General features: G+C 43.6%; 1 protein-coding gene across 1 annotated transcript in view; it reads left to right on the top strand.

Annotated features, from left to right (window-relative positions):
• The window catches only part of U2AF1 (U2 small nuclear RNA auxiliary factor 1), a 396,385-nt gene that overhangs the window by 194,099 nt on the left and 180,904 nt on the right, over positions 1 to 21,382 (top strand). Inside the window, exon 4 of the mRNA XM_030203793.1 lies at positions 11,107 to 11,146. Coding sequence (XP_030059653.1) covers positions 11,107 to 11,146 — 40 coding nt within the window. The remainder of the gene's footprint in view (positions 1 to 11,106; positions 11,147 to 21,382) is intronic.

Raw genomic sequence — 21,382 nt, 5'->3', positions numbered from 1 at the left:
TGTGCTTATCAATCTCTCTCTTCCTATCTGTTACATCTCTTTTGGATTTCTGCATCCAAAGTGCATCACTCTGCACTTCTTGGCATTAAAATTTAGCTATCAGATTCAATTAAGAAACAACTTTTATCATAATATGCTTAAATTATTTTAAATATGATTGGTGCTCACTCTGTGCACCAATCATATTTAAAAAATATAGATTTATAAATCTGTTTAAGCATCTTATGATAAAAGTGGTTTCTTAACTGAATTTGTTGGATCAAGAAACCAAGATAATAAGATACCTCATAATATTCTGTGATTAAATTTTAACTGCCAGACTTTGACCATTCTTCTGATTTTCTTATGGTTTCTACTCCCTCTGGAGTATCCACTCTATTGGCTATCCTTATGTCATCTGCAAAAAGGGAAATTTTTTCCTTCTAACTCTTCAGCAGTGTCTTTCACAAATATATTAAACAGAATCAGCCCCAGCATTGACCCCTGAGGCACTCCACTGATCCACTTCCTTTCCTCAGAGCAGATCTCATTTACCCCCACCCTCTATCACCTGTCAGTCAATCAGTGTTTCCAATCCAGTTTACCAGTTTGAACTTTCAGCCCTCTGTGTCTTATCACCCCTGTCTCTCCTTTCTTCCAGGACATACATAAGTCCTGGCGGGATCTCTTAAGGATTTATTTAATAGATCTTTAGAGAAGGGAGAGGTTCCACAGGATTGGAGATGAGCTAATGTGATCCTCTTCACAAAAGCAGGGACAGGAAGAAGTGAGAAACTACAGGCCTGTAAGCCTCACATCAGTGACAGGAAAAAATAAATGGAATCACTGCTGAAGGAAAAGATAATTAACTTTATATAATCCAACAGGTTCCAGGATCCAAGGCAACATGGCTTACCAAGGAAAATCCTGATAAATGAATCCTTTAATATCCTGGGATGTATCCCATTCGGCCCCAGAGATTGTCCACTTTTCAGATTTTCAAGCTGTTTATATAAATTCTTCTGTGAACGGTGCAATATCTACTCCATTCCCAGATATACTCTAGCAGGCAACCACAGTCCCTTCTCCAGGATTTGTTTTCTGTGAACACTGAAGAGATGTAAGTATAGGGTGTTTGTTTTATCCTCGTCGCTCTTCACATAGCCATTTTCAGCATTTTTCAGCCTTAAATTCCATTCCTAGCTTTTCTCCTTTCCCAATATATCTGAAAAAGTGTCTTGTCACCTCTCTTTACATCTTTAGCCATTTTTTTTTTGCCTTCACTTTCACGAGCCATGTTTCCCTCTTCTCTTCTTTGAGTTTAACCTGGTAGTCTTTTCCATGATCCTCTTGTTGTGGTGGTCTTCATTTCTTGAATATAGCCTCTTTTGCCTTTTTTTTTTCCGGACATTTGTTTGGAGAACCACATAGACATCTTATATTTTTATTTACTTGTATAAAGGTCTGTTGCCATATTTGTAGCAGCCTTCAGCTTGAAGCACTGTGGTTTCACTTCTCCTATGCTATCATCACCTTCTTCAGGTATTCCTCTATTTTACCAAAATCTACATGTCTGAAATTCAGTACTTTGAGTCTTGTATGTCCTGCACTTCCGTTTTTGCTCTTATATCAAACATATCATGTGGTAATCACTAGTGCTAGGTGAGCACCCACTCAGATATTGGAAATGCTCCTGTAGTTGTGACTACTGGATCAGTGTTGACCCTTCCCTCATGGTTTCTGTCACCATTTTGTTTGAGCAAAGCACTTTGACAGTCATCCAGAATCTCTGTTTGTGTCACGGTCTCAGGCTCTCGGACACTGGACCCACGTGAGCCCTTGGACCACTGCTGACAAGCGGCAGCGGTAGACAAGACCCCCCAACCAGGACTGGGTAAACAAGCAAGGCAGAAGAAGCTGTAGACAGGCAAGGCTGGAACAACCGAAATGGAACCACAGGACTGGAACTAAAGCAGTAGGCAAGCAGGGAATAAGCAGGACAGAGCAACCGGTCTTCACCTGCGCTTGATCACCGTTCCCCAGGGCTGAGCCCCCAGGTGCAGGTGGCCGGCAGGGACTTGCTGAATTGAGCTTGCAGACAGACAGGATTCTAACAGCTTGACTGAAAGGGGGTAGGGAAACCGGGTTCTCACACAGGATGCTAGGTACAGAAACAAGCTTGACTAAAACAGGATTAGGGTTCAGGATGCTCACACAGGATACAATGTACAGAAACAAGCAAAGCAGAAGTGCTGCTATCAGCACCAAAAGGGTAAGCAGGGAAGCCAAAAGGGTAAAAGCATGGCAGAAGTGCTCCTAACGCACACCAAGGCAGAAGTGCTCCCATCAGCACCAAAAGGGTAAAGCAGGGAAGCCAAAAGGGTAAAGCAAGGCAGAAGTACTTAACTGCACACACACTAACCTGGACCTTTGGCATTGCAAAGGCCCAGCTGAAAGGGCCAGGTGCATAATAAAGGCAATTACAAGTGCGGTCCACAGGTATGGTGCTGCTTAGTTCCAACAACCCAAGCAAGTTTGGCAAGCAGGAAGGTCCGAAGACTGGAATTACTTCTGAAATATGCTTGGGAAACAGCAGAAAACAGTCTATAGCAGCCACAGGGTCCAGCCACCAGGGGCAAAGTGAGCACAGACATGGAAAATAGTCACAAACAGTTTGTTTCCGATTCTGCAGACAGGATGTTTCAATCCACATCAGGCAATTTGAAATCTCCCAGCAGTGCCTCCCCTTTCATTCCAAGCTTATGGATATCTTCTTGTCAGATCCTTGTTCAGCTTCTCCATTTGTGCCGGAGGTCTGTAGATAATATCCGTTTGGACAAAGGTTCTATCTTCTCTATCCAGGACAATCCATATAGCTGCTTCCTTCCTCAAGTGTCCCTGCATTTCATCCATTCTGATACTATTTTCACATACAGTTCCACTCCTCCACCTCTTTGGCCTTCCCTATCCTTCCTATAAAGATTATAGCCCAGTGGTGATTGCATCCTGTTCATTGGAATCATTGAGCCATGTCTCTGTAATAGCAACAATATCCAAGTCTTCCTCAAACAATCAAGGCTTGCACATCTTGAACCTTTTTACTAGACTACCAGCATTTGTGCTTGTTTCTTTCCATGTGTTGAGTGAGTTTAGATGGTTTTCTATATTAACATTACGCTTCCCCGCTGTCATTATGTTTTTTCTGGGGTTGACTTTCTGAATTTCCTTGTTTCCTTTTGTCAGCTCCACTCTGTAGTTTAAATGTCTAGATACGTACTGTCTGAATTCTTCCCAAGGATCCCTTTCCTGTCACAGAAAGATGTAGTCCATCATTACAGCCAAAATACCAGAAGAGGCCAGTGATTTTGCTCACAGATAAACCAGCAAAAAAGAGACCGTTGGATGTGAAGATCAATTATTTATTTGAAGAACCCGACGTGACCACGTTTTGTCCAAGAAGTCTGCATCAGGGTTTTAAAACCCTGTCAACTGAATTCATATAAAATAATTAAAACGCAAAATAAAAAAATACAAATTGTTAAAGAAATATTTATAAATGTCAATCAGAAGCATCAGCCGTGCAGGGTCATGAGGATAAAAAGACAATGATATCTTACCAAGAAATTATAAACATGCATAGTCTGAAAACATACATAGCCATAAAAATAACATATAACACAGCATTGCCAACTTCGAGAAATAATGATAGCTGAACATGCATTGTGGAAGAGATAAGACAAGTTCAAAATATTGATTTCTATTACTATTACATGTAAGTCCCATTAGTGATCTTAAGAAAAGATAGATTCAGTTCTGTTATTAGGTAAGCAGGCGGGTTATTTAACACCAAAGTAATTTGATTTCCTGATGTCCCTTTTTCAAGAATTCTAATAATATATATATTACCAAAGATTCATAAATCTTTAGTTGATCCATTAGGAAGGCCCATAGTTTCACCAACAGGGTCTGTCCTTTTGAGTTTTAATTAAATATTTTATATGTATTCGTTTGAGTGTTCTAAACCCCTGAGGTGGCCTTCTTGGTGAAACGTGGCCATGGGTTCTTGAAATATATAATTGATCTTCACATCAGTTGGTCTGCTTTTGCTGTTTTCTGGTCCATCATTACAGGAGAGCTGCAGTCCAAAGCAAAGACTTGAGTCCCTCAAAGCTTATGGAATGCTCTCTGTGCTCCAAGCTTGCTATTGTTGGTCAGGTCATTTGTCTCCAGGTGAATTACAATATCGGAATCCTTATTCTCTTCTCTGATCACATTCAGTATTTGGTTGGTACTTCTGGTAGCAGAGGTTCTTGGGGGGTCTGCTTCAATACAGCATGGGGACTAGTTTCCTCCCAGAGATCTGGGCAGCCAAACTGCAGGCCCAGCAGCACAATTTGTGCAAGCTATTGGTTCCCAGGGTTTGGGGCTATTTACAGCTCTTGAGTTATTTGGCAACACTGGAGGGTGGTGCCTTGGGCATGAGCACACATGCAGACTCTTCAGTCAGCCCTTCTGTCTCTCTGGAGCCTGGTCTCTCAGGACTTCAAGCACCAGTTGCTGCACTTAGCCAAGGTGAGAGTCATTCTGGACTGATGGGATAGCTTTCACCTCTGGGGGGGGGGGGGGGGGGGGGGGGGGGGGGGTGTTCCATTGGATTCCTTGAATGAATCATCTTGAGTAGAGAGGTGTGGTAGCCATGTTAGTCCACTTTTAAAGGTAATCAATAGAAATCAAACAAAATAAAATATGGAAAAGAAAATAAGATGATACCTTTTTTTTTTATTTTTTGTTTTATTTTTTTTTTTATAATTTTCAAATAATACAAACCATGTATATTTATACAAAGAATGTTAGAAAATAATATTACAGAATATCTCTAAAACTCTAACTCAATAAGGTAATAATTCTTCTTACTTTGACCACAATAAATCAGACAAGATACTAGGAATTAAACTAAGGAATTATTTTCTTAATAATTAATTGAGAGGAAAAGACACATAACCAACTAGCTGATATTACTAGCATATCAAACTGTGTGATGATTCAGGTAGATCCAATACCACCACTTTCCTCTTTGGCAACCACCCATACCTGCAATTTCTCATGGTCAAGAAACACATAATTAACATCATTTAAAGAAACAAAGCATCTACATAAATATTTCAGTACAAAGATCCACCTAGTGCGAGTATTCGTGGCTTTAACGCCAGAAACTCTCGCCGCCTTTCTGCGTTTCTTTATTCAGATCAGGAAAAACTTGTATCTTGGCCCCCAGGAATAATGCTTTCATATGTTTAAAATATAAACGAAAAATGTTATTCCTATCCGGCTCCAGTGCAAAAGTCACAAGGAGAGTGGTACGGTGAGTTATCACCTCCAAAGAACTTTCCAGAAATTCTGTAAGGTTAAGTCCAGGTTGAGAGCCTTGGGAAGGAGTTCTGATTCCTGAAATATATTGAGCCCTGGTAATTGGTGGAAAACCCTCTACCGCAACTCCCAAAATTTCACCGAAGTACTTTTTTAACATGTCTCTTGCTGGAATCAATGGAGACTTTGGAAAATTTAAAAATCTTAAATTGTTTCTCCTTCCTCGGTTATCAAGAAATTCTAGCTTCCTAGCTAGAATTTCCCTTTCTTAACCATTACTCCTGTTAAGTTCTGCAGTTTTTGTGTCTCTTCTCCTAGTGTCTCAATTTTTCTCTCATTTTCTTGTAGTCTCCCGGATAGGGCACTTTGTTCATGCTTTAATCTAGGTATTCTGTTTTAATGGAGTTTGTTACCTGGGTTAGGGTGGTATTATTCCCTGGATAGCGTCCCCACAGTGTCTCCATCGTTATAACAGCTGGTCTTATTTCCACTCGACTTCTCTCAGGAGCAGCCTCCAGAATCAGGGGAGATATCAGGCTTTCAGCCCTTATACTACCAGCGTGTTTCCGTTCTGGGGTTGAGGTAGCGGCAGGGCCCCCTTCTGCAGCTCGAGATCTCACCACTTCGGAAGGGTCATCGAACTGCTTCCCTGCCGGCACTAAGCTGCTTCCGGGTCGAGGAGGAGCTGTAATCTGAGGCGGGCTTAACGAGCCGCCTCTCTGCTTCGGTCCGTCTGACCAGCATCGGGTCCCGTCAGCGTTGGCGTCTGCGTCTTCAACGCCTGGACTCCGAATTGTTCCAGCGTCTTTTGCTGGGTAACCGGTTTCGCGGGGTCGGAGGAGGCTAAAGCCCCGGTCTTGCCTTTCCTCTTCCCATAATATCAATGGGGAAGAGTGCTGCGTCCCAGGTATGTCCGCTGAGAAATCAGGAGCTCCCAGACGTACGTCCTCTCACAGCGCCATCTTGTCCTCCCGCAGGCCAAGATGATACCTTTTTTATTGGACATAACTTAATACACGAAGAAGGGTAACCTTCGAAAGCTAATCAAGAAATGTATTAAGTTATGTCCAATAAAAAAGGTGTCATCTTATTTTCTTTTCCATGTTTTATTTTGTTTGATTTCTATTGATAACCTTTAAGAGTGGACTAACACGGCTACCACACCTCTCTACTTATTGATTACCTTGAATGAATCGTAATGCCTGCAGAAGCAAGTCTCCTTGGTAGGGGAGCCCGTTGCAGAGGAAAAGTGACCCAGGGAAAGTGGTCTCCGCAAGAAGCCTCTTAGTCCAAAAACCATCTGGAGACTTGAGCAGTATGCCTGGCTCTAAAATAGTAACACCCCCCCCTCTATTGTTCGGGGTAAGGCAGTCAGAGTGATGTTGGCTAATGCCATGGTGATAGCCTATGTCGACAAACAGGTTGCCACTAGGAGCCCTGCAGTGGTGTTGGAGGCAGAACTCATCTGCCAGTGGGCAGAAAAGCATCTGCAAACTCTTTGTTGTCCTAATTTCAGGCTAGGATGATGTCCAGGCACTCACCCAGTCTCTTCCAGATCCAGGGGGGTGGGAGCTGGAGATACAGCCTTCCAGCCCATTCAGGACCAGTGGGCCTGTTAGTGTTTCACCTAATAGTGACTTGCTCCATGGGAGAGCACATCTTCAGCCGCAGGTGGGTGGTAGCCTAACAAGGGATAGATGCTGTTGTTCAGCCCGAGGCTGGCAGAGGAGCCCTTTAGGTCTTCCCTCTGTGCCATCTGATAGGCCGTCTCTTTCGTAGGATCGCGTGGTTCATCTGTGGTTTGTAGATCTAGTGCATCTGTTGATACCCGAACCACTTCCACTGCCCAGGGGCCACAGCCTTGCCCAGCAGGGGCTGGTAGAAGATCCAAATCTCTTTTGGGCCTACAGTTGGCCCTTGAGAGGTGACAGAAAAGCGTGGGTTGTAGCCCAAGGTTATTTTTGTTACTCAAGTATCGAAAGACTTCTCACATCCTTGGTGTATGTGAAGGTTTGGAAGGTGTTCGAACTTTGATGTGCTTGGTGGGCACTGTCCCCTGGAAGGCACAGATCATCACCACCCTTGCTTTCCTGAAGCAGGGTCTGGCTGCGCTTTCCAGTTTTTGGGGTAAGATCCTGGGCACCTAAATGGCTGAAAACTCCTAATAATAATCACCCAACCGGAGCAATAGGCAGTTGAATCTTTCATATATCAACACACATATAACTTTAGACTCCTAAATAGATATTGATAGCGTCAAATATGAATTCTACTTAAATTATAGAGGAAAAGCCTCAATCCTGGCGTGTGCTCCTTGTGTTGTATAACAACGTTAGGGAGGACACCGCCCGATCATCACTGGCTCAAAAACCTCTATTAAGTAACCCACTTCTATTTTCTTATTTTAATCAAATTAAATTTCATGGGTACTTAGCTTGCTGCTAGAAAAATTTCTGGGCAGTCTTACAAACGGAATACAGTCACTATAAACCCTGTCCACGGCCCGACTCGGCCCAAGTTTCGCCTTCTTACTCAGGGTCCGTGGGTCAATTGACTGTATTTCAATCGGCACTAAGATTTAGGAGTCTAAAGTTATATGTGTGTTGACACCTAAATGGCTGCACACTAGTAGGTTGCCCAGTTTTTTGAAAGGGGTCACACATTTGCGTCTGACCTATCTTTCCATCATGGAACCTGCCCTTGGTTCTGTTGATGCTCTCCCTGGCTCTATTTGAGCCACTGAGATCAGCTATCATTAAGGATTTTCTTTCACTTTTTCTAGTTGAAATTCCTTCGGCTTGGAGATGCTCGAGTTTCAAGCTTTGTCTTGCAGGGGGTCGTACCTCTCCTTTTCAGAGGGTTCTGTGTCTATTCACACAGTTCCTTTCTTCCCAAAGTGGGTTTCGTCAACTGGGTGGTCTGTTGACCCTCCTGTGGGGGAGGCTCAGACTCTTCAGCTCGGAGATTGCCTGAGCTGGATGTCCAGTGGACATAATGTCCAGGGTCATTATTCTCAATGGAGAAGGGTAGTTAGTGGGGGTTCCCCAGGGGTCTGTACTGGGACCGCTGCTTTTTAACATATTTATAAATGACCTAGAGATGGGAGTAACTAGTGAGGTAATTAAATTTGCTGATGATACAAAGTTATTCAAAGTCGTTAAATCGCGGGAGGATTGTGAAAAATTACAAGAGGACCTTACGAGACTGGGCGTCTAAATGGCAGATGACGTTTAATGTGAGCAAGTGCAAAGTGATGCATGTGGGAAAGAGGAACCCGAATTATAGCTATGTCATGCAAGGTTCCACATTAGGAGTCACGGACCAAGAAAGGGATCTAGGTGTCGTCGTTGATGATACGTTGAAACCTTCTGCTCAGTGTGCTGCTTGTGCCTAAGAAAGCAAATAGAATGCTAGGTATTATTAGGAAAGGAATGGAAAACAAAAATGAGGATGTTATAATGCCTTTGTATCGCTCCATGGTGCGACCGCACCTCGAATATGTGTTCAATTCTGGTCGCTGTATCTCAAAAAAGACATAGTAGAATTAGAAAAGGTGCAGAGAAGGGCGACGAAAATGATAAAGGGGATGGGGACGACTTCCCTATGAGGAAAGGCTAAAGCGGCTGGGGCTCTTCAGCTTGGAGAAAAGGCGGCTGAGGGGAGATATGATAGAGGTCTATACATGAGTGGGGTTGAACGGGTAGATGTGAAGCGTCTGTTCACCGCTTTCCAAAAATACTAGAACTAGGGGGCATGCGATGAAGCTATAATGTAGTAAATTTAAAACGAATCAGAGAAATGTTTTCTTCACTCAACGTGTAATTAAACTCTGGAATTCGTTGCCAGAGAATGTGGTAAAGGCAGTTAGCTTAGCGGAGTTTAAAAAAGGTTTGGACGGCTTCCTAAAGGAAAAGGCCATAGACCGTTTATTAAATGGACTTGGGGAAAAATCCACTATTTCTGAGATAAGCAGTATAAAATGTTTTGTACTTTTTGAGATCTTGCCAGGTATTTGTGATCTGGATTGGCCACTGTTGGAAACAGGATGCTGGGCTTGATGGACCTTTGGTCTTTCCCAGTATGGCAATACTTATGTACTTATTACTGTGTTATTTGAAGGGGACAAATTAATTTCCTCTTTCCACATCTTTGTCCTTTTCCATGCCCTAGGAAGGGTCAGGCAGCTTCCATGGCCTCTATTGCGAGGTAGATTAGATGGCCTATAGAGTCCGCTTGCATCTATAGAAATAGACTGGTGCCCTTAGGATTAGAAGGGCTCACTTGACTAGGGTCAGGCAGCTTCCTAGGTGGAGGCCTAGGCAGTTTCTCCAGAAGATATTTATAGGTGACGATCTGGGCGTTGCTCCAATCCTCTGCAAATCATTACAGGTCGGTTGTGCTAGCTAGAGCCCATGTGGATTTTGGTAGCGCAGGTCCTTGTTGTGTGTGTGGGGGGGGGGGGGACCTTGTCTTCCCCGTCCTGGTAAATCTACTTGAGTACACCCTCTGTTCAGAATGACGCTGATGCTAAGGAAGGTGAAATTCTTACTTGATAATTTCCTTTCCTTTAGTCAGGCACACCGTTCTAAACCTGTCCTAGGAAGACTGTGGCATGGATCTCATGGGGTACTGCTTTCTCCTTCCTTTCAGACCTCAAAACTAAACACCAACTACAACAAAAATTCTTCTACATGAGGGTAGGAAGTGCCACGATGTGATGATATACTTGCTTAATAATGATTGCAGCTGTAGTGGTTGACGGGGCCACTGGTGTGCATTAAGAACGGACCTTGTTCCTCTTTGGTAGATGCATACTGAGGTTTTCCTCTGAGCACCAGACCTTATAACAGTGAGCTCACTGGAAAGAGTTCAGTTGTTTCTCTACATCCATCTACTGGTAGGAGGTGGATAACACCCACCTGTTGGAAGGGTGAGGCTGAGTAAAGGAAAGGAAATTATCAAAGAAAGACATAATTCACTTTTTGTTTATTCTACGTTAAGAGCAGATGCACCTCAAAATAATTTCATATTCTCTGTTTTGAGAGGTTTCTAAGTGCTCTGTTTATAAGGCGCGTTAGCGTTTTTAACATGCGTACAATTAGCACATGTGCTAACTGTGTAGTTGCGTACAGGATTAACATGTGTACATGGTTAACGCGCATTAAAATGGTAACGGCCTATAACGTGGCTTGGGAGACTTCCTGAAGTAGAGGTAGTCTCGAGTTATATATGGCCCCTCTGGTTGTAAATTCCAGAGTGTGGGGGCTAAGGCTCGGTGGTGAGTTTCACATTGTACAATTTCTTTTGACGAGGGTACAGATAGTGATGAGAGGACCTTAGAGGTCTCAAAAGTATGTAAAGGGCTAACTTATTCTTTAAGTCCCTCTGGCCCATTTTGTCTGAGGATCCTTGAAAATCAAGCAGTTTTAAATTTAGCCCTGTAAGGTACTGGTAGCCAGTGTAGCTTTTGCAGGAAGGGTGTGATATAGTTATGCCACTTGCAGCCTTTTATAAAGAAACAGGAAGGTTTTCTTCTGTATTAATTACTTCTCATTTATGTATTCAGCCTTGTTTTATAATGCTGATTTTAAATCTATCGAATAGTCCCTTTTCTGGTGTATTGGGATAGATTTAAATGTTAGTTTAGCTGTTTAAGGAGGTCTGTTTTAAGAAGTTGATTGGATAGTACACTCTGTAGCTTATCTGTCTTTGCTATACATTGAATGTAGGTGTCAGCTGAATTGTCTTGTATTTTTGCAGGTGCAGTGAGTGATGTGGAGATGCAAGAGCACTATGATGAGTTCTTGAGGTGAGTGACAAGGTGAAGGTTGGGGGGGAGATGTATAGAAATCATTAGAGTCCATAAATAACATTTTTAAACTTGGATCTTTTTAGTTACTGCTGTGCTTTCATAATGAGAATAAACACATCTTGGATTTTATATTTTGGAGATGGGGCGATTATGTTCCTTATATAATTTTCTTTTTGTATCACCAAGGAAGAAAGTTGTCCTTAGTTGACTGCTTTGAAGCAGTTTATTTACCCCAGCTCTCCTCCTCTGTACAGATACTAGTTATAGATTATTTCAGGAGCTGCAGGCTCAACTGAAAATCTTTGGAAAGAAGAATTTTAGTACACTCCCAAAGAATCAACATTGTGAGTGTGATAGTTGAACAACCCACTCTAGAGTATCTAGATTTCATGTACATCTCGGATCTACAGAAATTGGTCCACTCTTTTGTTTTTTTTTCTCACTTGCACTAAGTAACTTTTCTTTGGGCTCTACAAAAACATAGATATTGAGATTGCAATTACTTCAAAATTCTGTTGCCAAGATCATTTTGTTTAAGAAAGAAAGAAAGAAAAATATAATGGCGTTACACCATTATTAAAATCTCTACATTGGCTACTGGTAAAGGCCTGGTGTGCATTTAAAATTTGTTTTGGGAGATATGATAGAGGTCTATAAAACACCGAGTGGAATGGAACGGGTAGGCATGAATTGCTTCTTTTATCCTTTCTGAAAAGAACTAGGACTAGGGGGCATGCAATGAAGCTACTAAGTAGTAAATTTAAAACAAACCGGAGAAAATATTTCTTCACTCAACGTGTAATTAAACAGAGAATATGGTAAAAGCAGTTAGCTTAGCAGGGTTTAAAAAAAGGTTCGGATAATTTCCTAAAAGAAAAGTCCAGAAGCCCATTATTAAGATGGACTTGGGGAAAATCAGTGCTTATTTCTAGGATAAGCAGCACAAAATCTGTTTTACTGGAATCTTGCCAGATACTTGTGACCTGGATTGGCCATTGTTGAAACCAGGATACTAGGCTTGATGGACCTTCGGCCTGTCCCAGTATGGCAATTCTTATGTTCTTAAGTCGATGTATGGGGTTGCCTCCAGTATTTAAGATCTGTGTTGAAAGTTAGATTCAATTCTTTGTCTAATCATTTGATTCATTTAAATGTTTGAATTACCTTTGGCCACAGCAGCTCATTTGGTCTCTTCTTTAAAATATTGAATATTGCCATTCCAATTCCTTGGAATGCATTACCTAACAACATCAGGTGTGAATCAAATTATTTAAAATTCAGAAAACTTTGGAAGTCTTTACTATTTTTCTAAATATTACTCAAAATGATGCCTTACGTTGGGCAGACTGGATGTATGTGCAGGTCTTTCTCTGCCGTCATCCACTATGTTATGTTACTATGTTACATTGATATTTCCTGTTATGCTTGTTTTTTTTTTAATTTATTTTTATAAATGTTACTCAGAATGATGCTTACGTTGATATCTTCTTGTTATGCTTATCTGTTTTTATTTTAATTATTATAGTTAATATGAGTTATGTATTTGTTTTTATCTGTGAATTGTAAACAGCCCAGTGTTAAGTCAAGTGGTGAATTAAAGCTGTTATAGATAGAATTAAGGTGACTCCCCTGTGCTTCTTTCACTAGTTGACAAGATACTAGGATACTAGAGAGACTGCAGCCTGTCTGTCTTCATTCTTCAGGTGTTTTGGCTGTGGACAGCTAAGAGTGTTAATCCAGCTTATAATCGAAAGTGATCGCCGGCCATCTTCCGACACAAATCGGGAGATGGCCGGCAATTTCTTAAAAGTGGCGAAATCGGTATGATCGAAAGCGGCATTTTTGACAGCATTGCCGCTTTCCCGTCGCTTCGCTGGCGAAAGTTCAAGGGGCGTGTCGGTAGATTAGCGAAGGCGGGGCATGGGCGTGGCTACCATATGGCCAGCTTTCGCCGATAATGGGGAAAAAAAAAAAGTGGCGTTAAGCAGTATTTCGCTGGGTTTACTTGGTCCTTTTATTTTCACAACCAAGCCTCAAAAAGGTGCCCCAACTGACCAGATGACCACTGGAGGGAATGGGGGATGACCTCCCCATACTCCCCCAGTGGTCACCAACCCCCTTCCATACTAAAAAAATAAAACTAAAAAACTTTTTTGCCAGTCTGTATGTCAGCCTCAAATGCCGTACCCACCTCCATGACAGCAGAATGTGTTGTATCCTCCGACAGCCTTTCCCTGGTTGTGATGTGGCTCTCGGGTGAGTGTGACACCTTTCTGTTAGGTGCCCTGCAGAGTCACATTAGCAATGCATTGTGGTGGGTGTAAGGTACTGGGCTCTACTCCCTGTTTTGTTTCCTGTTGTAGTCATGCGGTAGTGGCCATTTTTGTAAGCCAGTTTTAGTTCCCTTTCCTGTGGTTACCCACGTTAGAGAATGTAGTTCTTACCTTGAATGGTGCTGAAAGAGGGCATTGTACACCATTGTGCCAGCTCTGACCTACTGCTAATCTTAGTACCAGGGGACTCTTTGCCAGTGGGGCACAACCTCTGATCTGCAGTAACTGTGAGTAAACGTGGTTATTTCAAGAAAGGACTTTTTCAGAGAGATTAGTCTTCAGGTGTGAACTGGTTGTGCCAAAGTTATACAGCAGCAATAAGTCCTAGAGGCTGTATGCAGGTCCCTGGAGCAATTTTAGTGGGTACAGTACATTTGTGGGTAGTGGGTTTGGGGGGAGGTTTGAGGGGCTCAGCTCCCAAAGTAAGGCAGCTATGCATGTGGGAGCTTTTCTGAAGTCCACCGCAGTGACCCCTAGGGTGGCTGGTTGGTGTCCTGGCATGTCAGGGGGCCAGTGCACTAAAATGCTGGCTCCTCCCATGGCCAAATGCCTTGAATTTGGCCGGGGTTTGAGATGGCTGACATAACTTTCCATTATCGCTGAAAACAAACCCGGCCATCTCAAACCCAGCGAACTCCACCGGCATTTGGCCGGGCTAAACCATATTATCGACAAAAAAGATGGCTGGCTGTATTTTTCGATAATACGGTTCCGGCCAGCTGTAGCGCCACCGCCAACATAGATCGCCGGCGATCTATTTGGCCGGCGACGTTCGATTATGCCCCTCATTGTCCCCTGGGTCTTTGGCTTCTGCCACCCTATGGTCCTTCATGAGCAGGCCATAGCATCATATGAAAATTTACCAATAAGATAATCTAACTACCAGGATCATTAACCTTACCCCCCCCCCCCCCCCCCCCTTTTAAAAATTTTTTTTTTAACATTCATTTGGCTTCGCCTTGCTCCTCTTCAGACACCTAATCCTCATGAATCTTATTTTCCACTGCAAATCACTTCAAGTATCAGGTCCACTGTCTCCTTTCTTATGTTCTCTACCTCTGACCGTGCTGTCTCCTACCTTACTGGCTTCATATATTTAAAAGTAATGTTTGCTTCCTTTCAGCTATTCAGTTTAAGCAAACCTATCTCTAACAATCGTGCTTCTATCCCCCACAGCATCTCTTCTACTTTCCTCTCCTGTTCAGGTTGCCACTGACTAATATGTTAACATAGCAGATGATGGTAGACTGAAATAGCCCATCTGGTCTGCCTGGTAGTCAGGGTTGTGATTGCTCTTCCATGCAAGTTAAATCGGTCTTTGAAGTTCAAAAGTATTTTTTATTTTCATATATTTTATATTTGGTCATATTAAAACAATTTTAGATGGATTCAATTGTTTCTAATGCTGACGTTTCTAATGCTTAATTTCAGTCCTCTTGTCATTAACTGATTCTCTTTGATTTTTGCATTCATTTTGAAATCCATGATTTGTTTTTGTCATCTTCAGCTCCTTTTGGAAGTGGTTCTAGGCATGCATCATCCTGTGTGTGTAAAAAAAATATTTCTTGACGTTGCTCGAGTCATCTTTGTATCATACTCCCTAGTTCTACTGTCTTCTTTCTTTAGAAATGGTTTGTTTCTTAAGCATTGATATGTTACAGAAGTTTAAATACTTAAACTTATCTCCCCTGTTTCTCCTCTCCCTTAGTATATATATATAGTCATATTGTTAGAGGGATCTGCAGTTCTGGAATGTCACAAAAACACTTTTCTCCACAATTCAAATTCACACAACAATCCACACTAGGTTTTTCTTCCCACCAGTTCTCAGTCCAAAATAAGCTACTTTCAAAAAGAAAAGTGAGGGTCACCATCCACTGAGTGGTTCAGAGTATTTTTTAATCTGTAACCTCCAGACACAGAGCACAGTGAACAAGTGGCAGCAATAACAGGGTCCCTTTCCATTCAGTTTTTTTTTTTTTGGTAGTGTTAGGAGATTAGCAGGGTGTTGATGGAGACTGACAGGGGCCATCAGACACCAGATATGCCTGTCCTAACACAAGTGCAACTAGATGACCTTGGCAAGGAGGAGCTGCTGGACCAGCCTGCGCAGAGTTCTCCTGGGAAACACCAAACTCTTGTGGGTGGAGGCCTGTGAGTTGACAGAACCGGATTCTACACCGAGATCCGGCAGAGCTATATGGTAGAGCGACAGTAGTTAGACCAGCTACAGCATGAAGAACATAAATTCCAGCTGGAAATGGCTTGTATCCAAAGCTCCAGCCCAACCCCTGCACCAAAGCCAGAGGTGGGATCCATAGCCCGGATTGTGCCCAACCTGTTTGCGCAGTTTGATTATACCCGCGGTGACACAGATGGATATCTAACTGCCTTTGAAAAAATTTGCCGCCTCAATGAAATTACTGAGAAAGATTGGGTGCGCTGTCTGGGAGGAAAGCTTGCTGGTAGAGCGCTTGAGGCGTTCCAAGGACTGTCCATGGAGACATGCTCCCAGTTTGAGGAGGTGTGCAAAGCTTTGTTGAAGCGTTATGCCATAACCCCTGAGACCTACAGACTAAAGTTATGGACTTTGCATAAGAGGGCAGATGGTGATACAGCACCAGCGGTGGATCAGTGGAGCTGAGGTTAAAACCCTGGAAGACTGCCAAAACCTGATGGTCCTGGAGCAGTTTCTTCAGCATTGTTCTCCAGAGGTGAGGGAACATGTTCAACATCACCAGCTCCATACTCCAGAGAAGACGGCTGAGATGGCTGACATCTTTATGGTTAACCATCCCTGGTTGGCAAAGAGAAGCCGTCTGTATCCGCAGCAGCCAGGATCTAAGGACAGCCAGGGCTCTAAGCCAAATATTCCAGCAACCTCAAAAGACAGTCAGCAAACCCTCCAGTGTTTCGCAAAAACCTAAAGTCTTTAGGCACGAATGCTCTTGTTACCAATGTGGGCGTACAGGACATTTCAAAGCAGATTGCCCAGATAATCCTAAGCCTTCACTGAAGAGCATTTCAGTTGTGCACCAAAGCTTGGCAGCTTTCATGGATGACTCCAGTCCCACAAAGGAGGCCCACACAGTTGCTGCAACACAAATGTTACTGGCCATTCATCAAGTAAGGAAGCAAATGGGTTTCCACAACACTATAAACACCCCGGTAACTGTGAATCAGACCCAGGTTGCTGGACTTGTGGACATTGGCTCTAGCATGACTTTATTACAACCAGAGCTAGTGCCAGAAGATACTGTTCTTCCAGGGTGCACTGCAGAAGTAGTGTTAGCCAATGGATCCAGAGAGACCTGTATCCATTGCTTGAGTATTTCTGGATTGGGGTACCAAGCCTAGATAAAGAGAAGTAGGAATAATAAAAAAAACATGCCGGTACCCTTCATCCTAACAGGCCCTGGACAGCAGGCAAACAGTTTATAGTGCCCAAAGCATACTGAGAACAGTTCCTACAAATTTGCACATAACATTCCATTAGTAGAACATCAGGGGGTGACATGCACATGCACTAGATTGATATAGAACTCTATTGGCTGGTTCTGTCTCGAGCCATAGCTGAGTATTGTCGAACCTATGATGCGTGCCAAAGAGTGGGTAAGACCCAAGATCACCCCCGAGACCTCTGAAACCTTTTCCCATTATGAATGAGCCATTTGACAGGATAGCTGTGGATATAATGGGGCCTCTAGCTGTCCCTAGCTGGACTGGGAAAAGATATATATTGACAGTGGTGAGACTTTGCTACCAGATATCCTGACATGGTAGCCTTATCCTCCATAGAATCAGAGAAAATTGCCACAGCCCTGCTAGTCATATTTTCCTGGGTAGGATATCCACGAGAAATACTCTTACACCAAGGGACACAGTTTGTTTGAGCTGATCCAAAATCTGTGGACACACTGGAGTGAAATCTGGCCATACCACCCCATATCACCTTGAAGCTAATGGGTTGGTGGAGAGATTTAATGGGGCATTAAATCTTCCTTTTCTCTCCAAATTACTTGAGCGTGCTGTTCACTGCCGCTGCCTTGATTTTCTCTCCTCACATGCTATTCTTGACCCACTACAATCTGGTTTTCGCCCTCTCCACTCAACCGAAACTGCGCTTACTAAAGTCTCCAATGACCTATTACTGGCTAAATCCAGAGGTCAATATTCCATCCTCATTCTTCTTGATCTTTCCGCTGCTTTTGACACTGTCAATCACAGCATACTTCTCGATACCCTGTCCTCACTTGGATTCCAGGGCTCTGTCCTTTCCTGGTTCTCTTCCTACCTCTCCCTCCGCACCTTTAGTGTTCACTCTGGTGGATCCTCTTCTACTTCTATCCCTCTGCCTGTCGGCGTACCTCAGGGTTCTGTTCTTGGTCCCCTCCTCATTTCTATCAACACTTCTTCCCTTGGTTCATTAATCTCATCCCATGGCTTTTCCTACCATCTCTATGCTGATGACTCCCAAATCATACCTTTCTACCCCTGATATCTCACCTTGCATCCAAACCAAAGTTTCAGCGTGCTTGTCTGACATTGCTGTCTGGATGTCTCAACGCCACCTGAAATTAAATATGACCAAAACCGAGCTTCTCATTTTCCCCCTCAAACCCACCTCCCCGCTCCCCCCATTTTCTATTCTGTTGATGGCGCTCTCATTCTCCCTGTCTCCTCAGCTCGAAACCTTGGGGTCATCTTTGACTCCTCTCTCTCCTTCTCTGCTCATATCCAGCAGATTGCCAAGACCTGTCGTTTCTTCTTTACAACATCCGTAAAATCCGCCCCTTTCTTTCCGAGCACTCTACCAAAACCCTCATCCACACCCTTGTCACCTCTCGTTTAGACTACTGCAATCTGCTTCTTGCTGGCCTCCCACTTAGTCACCTCTCCCCTCTCCAGTCAGTTCAAAACTCTGCTGCCCGTCTCGTCTTCCGCCAGGGTTGCTTAACTCATACTACCCCTCTCCTCAAGACCCTTCACTGGCTCCCTATCCGTTTTCGCATCCTGTTCAAACTTCTTTCTACTAACCTATAATGTACTCACTCTGCTGCTCCCCAGTATCTCTCCACACTCGTCCTTCCCTACACCCCTTCCCGTGCACTCCGCTCCATGGATAAATCCTTCTTATCTGTTCCCTTCTCCACTACTGCCAACTCCAGACTTCGCGCCTTCTGTCTCGCTGCACCCTATGCCTGGAATAAACTTCCTGAGCCCCTACGTCTTGCCCCATCCTTGGCCACCTTTAAATCTAGACTGAAAGCCCTCCTCTTTAACATTGCTTTTGACTCGTAACCACTTGTAACCACTCGCCTCCACCTACCCTCCTCTCTTCCTTCCATTCACATTAATTGATTTGATTTGCTTACTTTATTTATTTTTTGTCTATTAGATTGTAAGCTCTTTGAGCAGGGACTGTCTTTCTTCTATGTTTGTGCAGCGCTGCGTACGCCTTGTAGCGCTATAGAAATGCTAAATAGTAGTAGTACCCTGTTTCCCCGAAAGTAAGACATCCCCCGAAAATAAGACCTAGTAGAGGTTTTCCTGAATTGCTAGATATAAGGCCTCCCCCGAAAGTAAGACCTAGCAAATTTTTATTTGAAGCAGGGCCGCCGAGAGCCGGACAAGGCCGCCCCCCCCCCCCCCCCCCACCCAAGGTTGCCGGGCCCCCCCTTCACCCGCCCTCCGTCGCTCCCGGAACTAACTTTAAATGCCTCCTTTCACCTTCGCAGCAAGCAGTAGCAGGGCAGACCTCTCCTTCCTTTTGTGCCCCGCCCTCGCAGACGTTACATCAGGCGAGGGTGGGACATGGAAGGAAGGAGTTGCCTGCCCTGCTGCTGCTTGCTGCGAAGCTGAAAGGAGGCATTTAAGGTTAGTTCCGGGAGCGACGGAGGGCGGGCGGGCGGGCCCAACCCGATGTTTCCCTGAAAAATAAGACAGCCCCTGAAAATAAGACCTAGCGCATTTTTGGGGGCAAAAATTAATATAAGACAGTGTCTTATTTTCGGGGAAACACGGTAGTAGTAGTGGCATTACAGCATATGTTAAAGACTTTTGTGGAGTAAGGAGACCGGGACTGGGAAAAGTACTTGCCTTACTATTTGCATACAGAGAAGTACCCCAGGAGTCTGCCTGGTTTTCCTCATTTGAGCTGCGTTATGACCGGAGGGTGAGAGGGCCCCTTGACCTAATAAGAGAGCATTGGGAGTGGAAGGTTGACACCTCTGTAATTGAATATGTAGTTAATATGCAGCAGATTTGTGGGCGTTGTTAGAGATAACTTACAGGCAGCCCAAACTAAGCAAAATACCTGGTATGATCGTAAAGCCCAAAATAGAGAGTTTCATGTTGGCCAGCAGGTACATATTTTAGTCCCAGTACATCAGAATAAATTTCAGGCTAACTGGGCGGGACCTTACAAGGTCATCACTGTGTAACTGTTTATACTGGAATTCAGGCTAACTGGGCGGGACCTTACAAGGTCATCACTGTGTAACTGTTTATACTGGAATTGGCGAACGCCTTTACGGTACTATGTAAGGCACATTGAGCCTGCAAATAGGTGGGAAAATGTGGGATACAAATGTAACAAATAAAAATAAATATGGCACCTTAATGATACAAAGTATGTTATATCTATAGACTGTTAAGACAGAAAGCAGCGTTCCTTTCATGTAAATATGTTAAAAGCCTATGTGGATCGCACAGCCATGGTGTTACCTGTGTGTAGCCCACCAGAAGAGTGTCAGTATAGTGAGCCCATACCTGACCTCTTAGCAGAGACATTACCAGAGGGATCTACACAAAAATTTGTAGTGGGAGAGCAATTACTACTACTACTTATCAACCCCCAAATGAAGCAGGAGATTGATGAGATGCTAGCCCTAGGTGTTATAAAGAAGTCTCATAGTCCCTGGGCTTCTCCTGTAGTTCTTGTCCCTAAGAAAGATAGCATAACCCACTTCTTGTGGATTGCAGAAGGTTTAATGAATGTACTGTATCTGACACCTATCCAGTGCCCTGGATGGACAAGTTACTAGATCATTTAGCTGGGGCCCAGTGCCACAGCACAATGAACCTTAGTTGAGGGTGCTGGAAGATCCCCCTAACAGCCGCTTCTCAGGCGTGATCAGCATTTTATTACCCTATTTGGTCTATGAATTTACTGTAATGTCTGATGGACTCTCCAGGAATGAAGAGCCAGAACCGCCCTGACACTGGACTGTCGAGACCTGACCAGCGGTCTGAAGAGGCCGCAGTCTGAGGTCTCTCTTAAAGGGGGGGGGGGGGGATGTGACAAAACAGGGGACTTATCTGTGACTTCTTATGTGAATGTATGACATATTTGTTCCCTAGTGCATTTTCCCAGGCCAGAAGATGATGACTTTTTTTTTTTTTTTGTAAAGCTGTTACAGAGGTGACCATTTTTTTTTCCGCCTGAGCTGTGAGGTAATTTTTAGTCTCAGCTTGGGAGCACAAAGGTAACATCTCCGTCCTGAGACCCTGTTCAAGGCTTGTGAGCAGTTAGTTTCCTGAAGCTTCCCAGGTGCTACCCAGGTAGTGACAATGTGTTTAGACAGTTTTTAATATTGATCCTTTTTTCAGTTACCTGTTATTGTACTGTTACTTTTCCATTGTTTAATAGGGTTCACTGTTCTAATTCTGTGATAGTAACCTTGTTAGTTTTTTGGCTCCATTGTCCTGGACTAAGAATTCGGGTGGTTTGTGTGTTGGGTCTGTAGATGCTTTCAGGAACTGTGGGAGACCTAGTGGTCCCAGTAATCTAGAAATTACTGGGGAATAACTTGAGAGTGGGAGACTCACCCAGAGGCAAATGGGACCCAGTCAGGTGGGGTGGAGGGTGCTAGTATAGAGCACAAGTGGC

Source organism: Microcaecilia unicolor, chromosome 5, assembly GCF_901765095.1.
Source record: "Microcaecilia unicolor chromosome 5, aMicUni1.1, whole genome shotgun sequence".
NCBI classification, from domain to species: Eukaryota; Metazoa; Chordata; class Amphibia; order Gymnophiona; family Siphonopidae; genus Microcaecilia; species Microcaecilia unicolor.
This window is presented reverse-complemented; position numbering and strand designations above follow the sequence as displayed.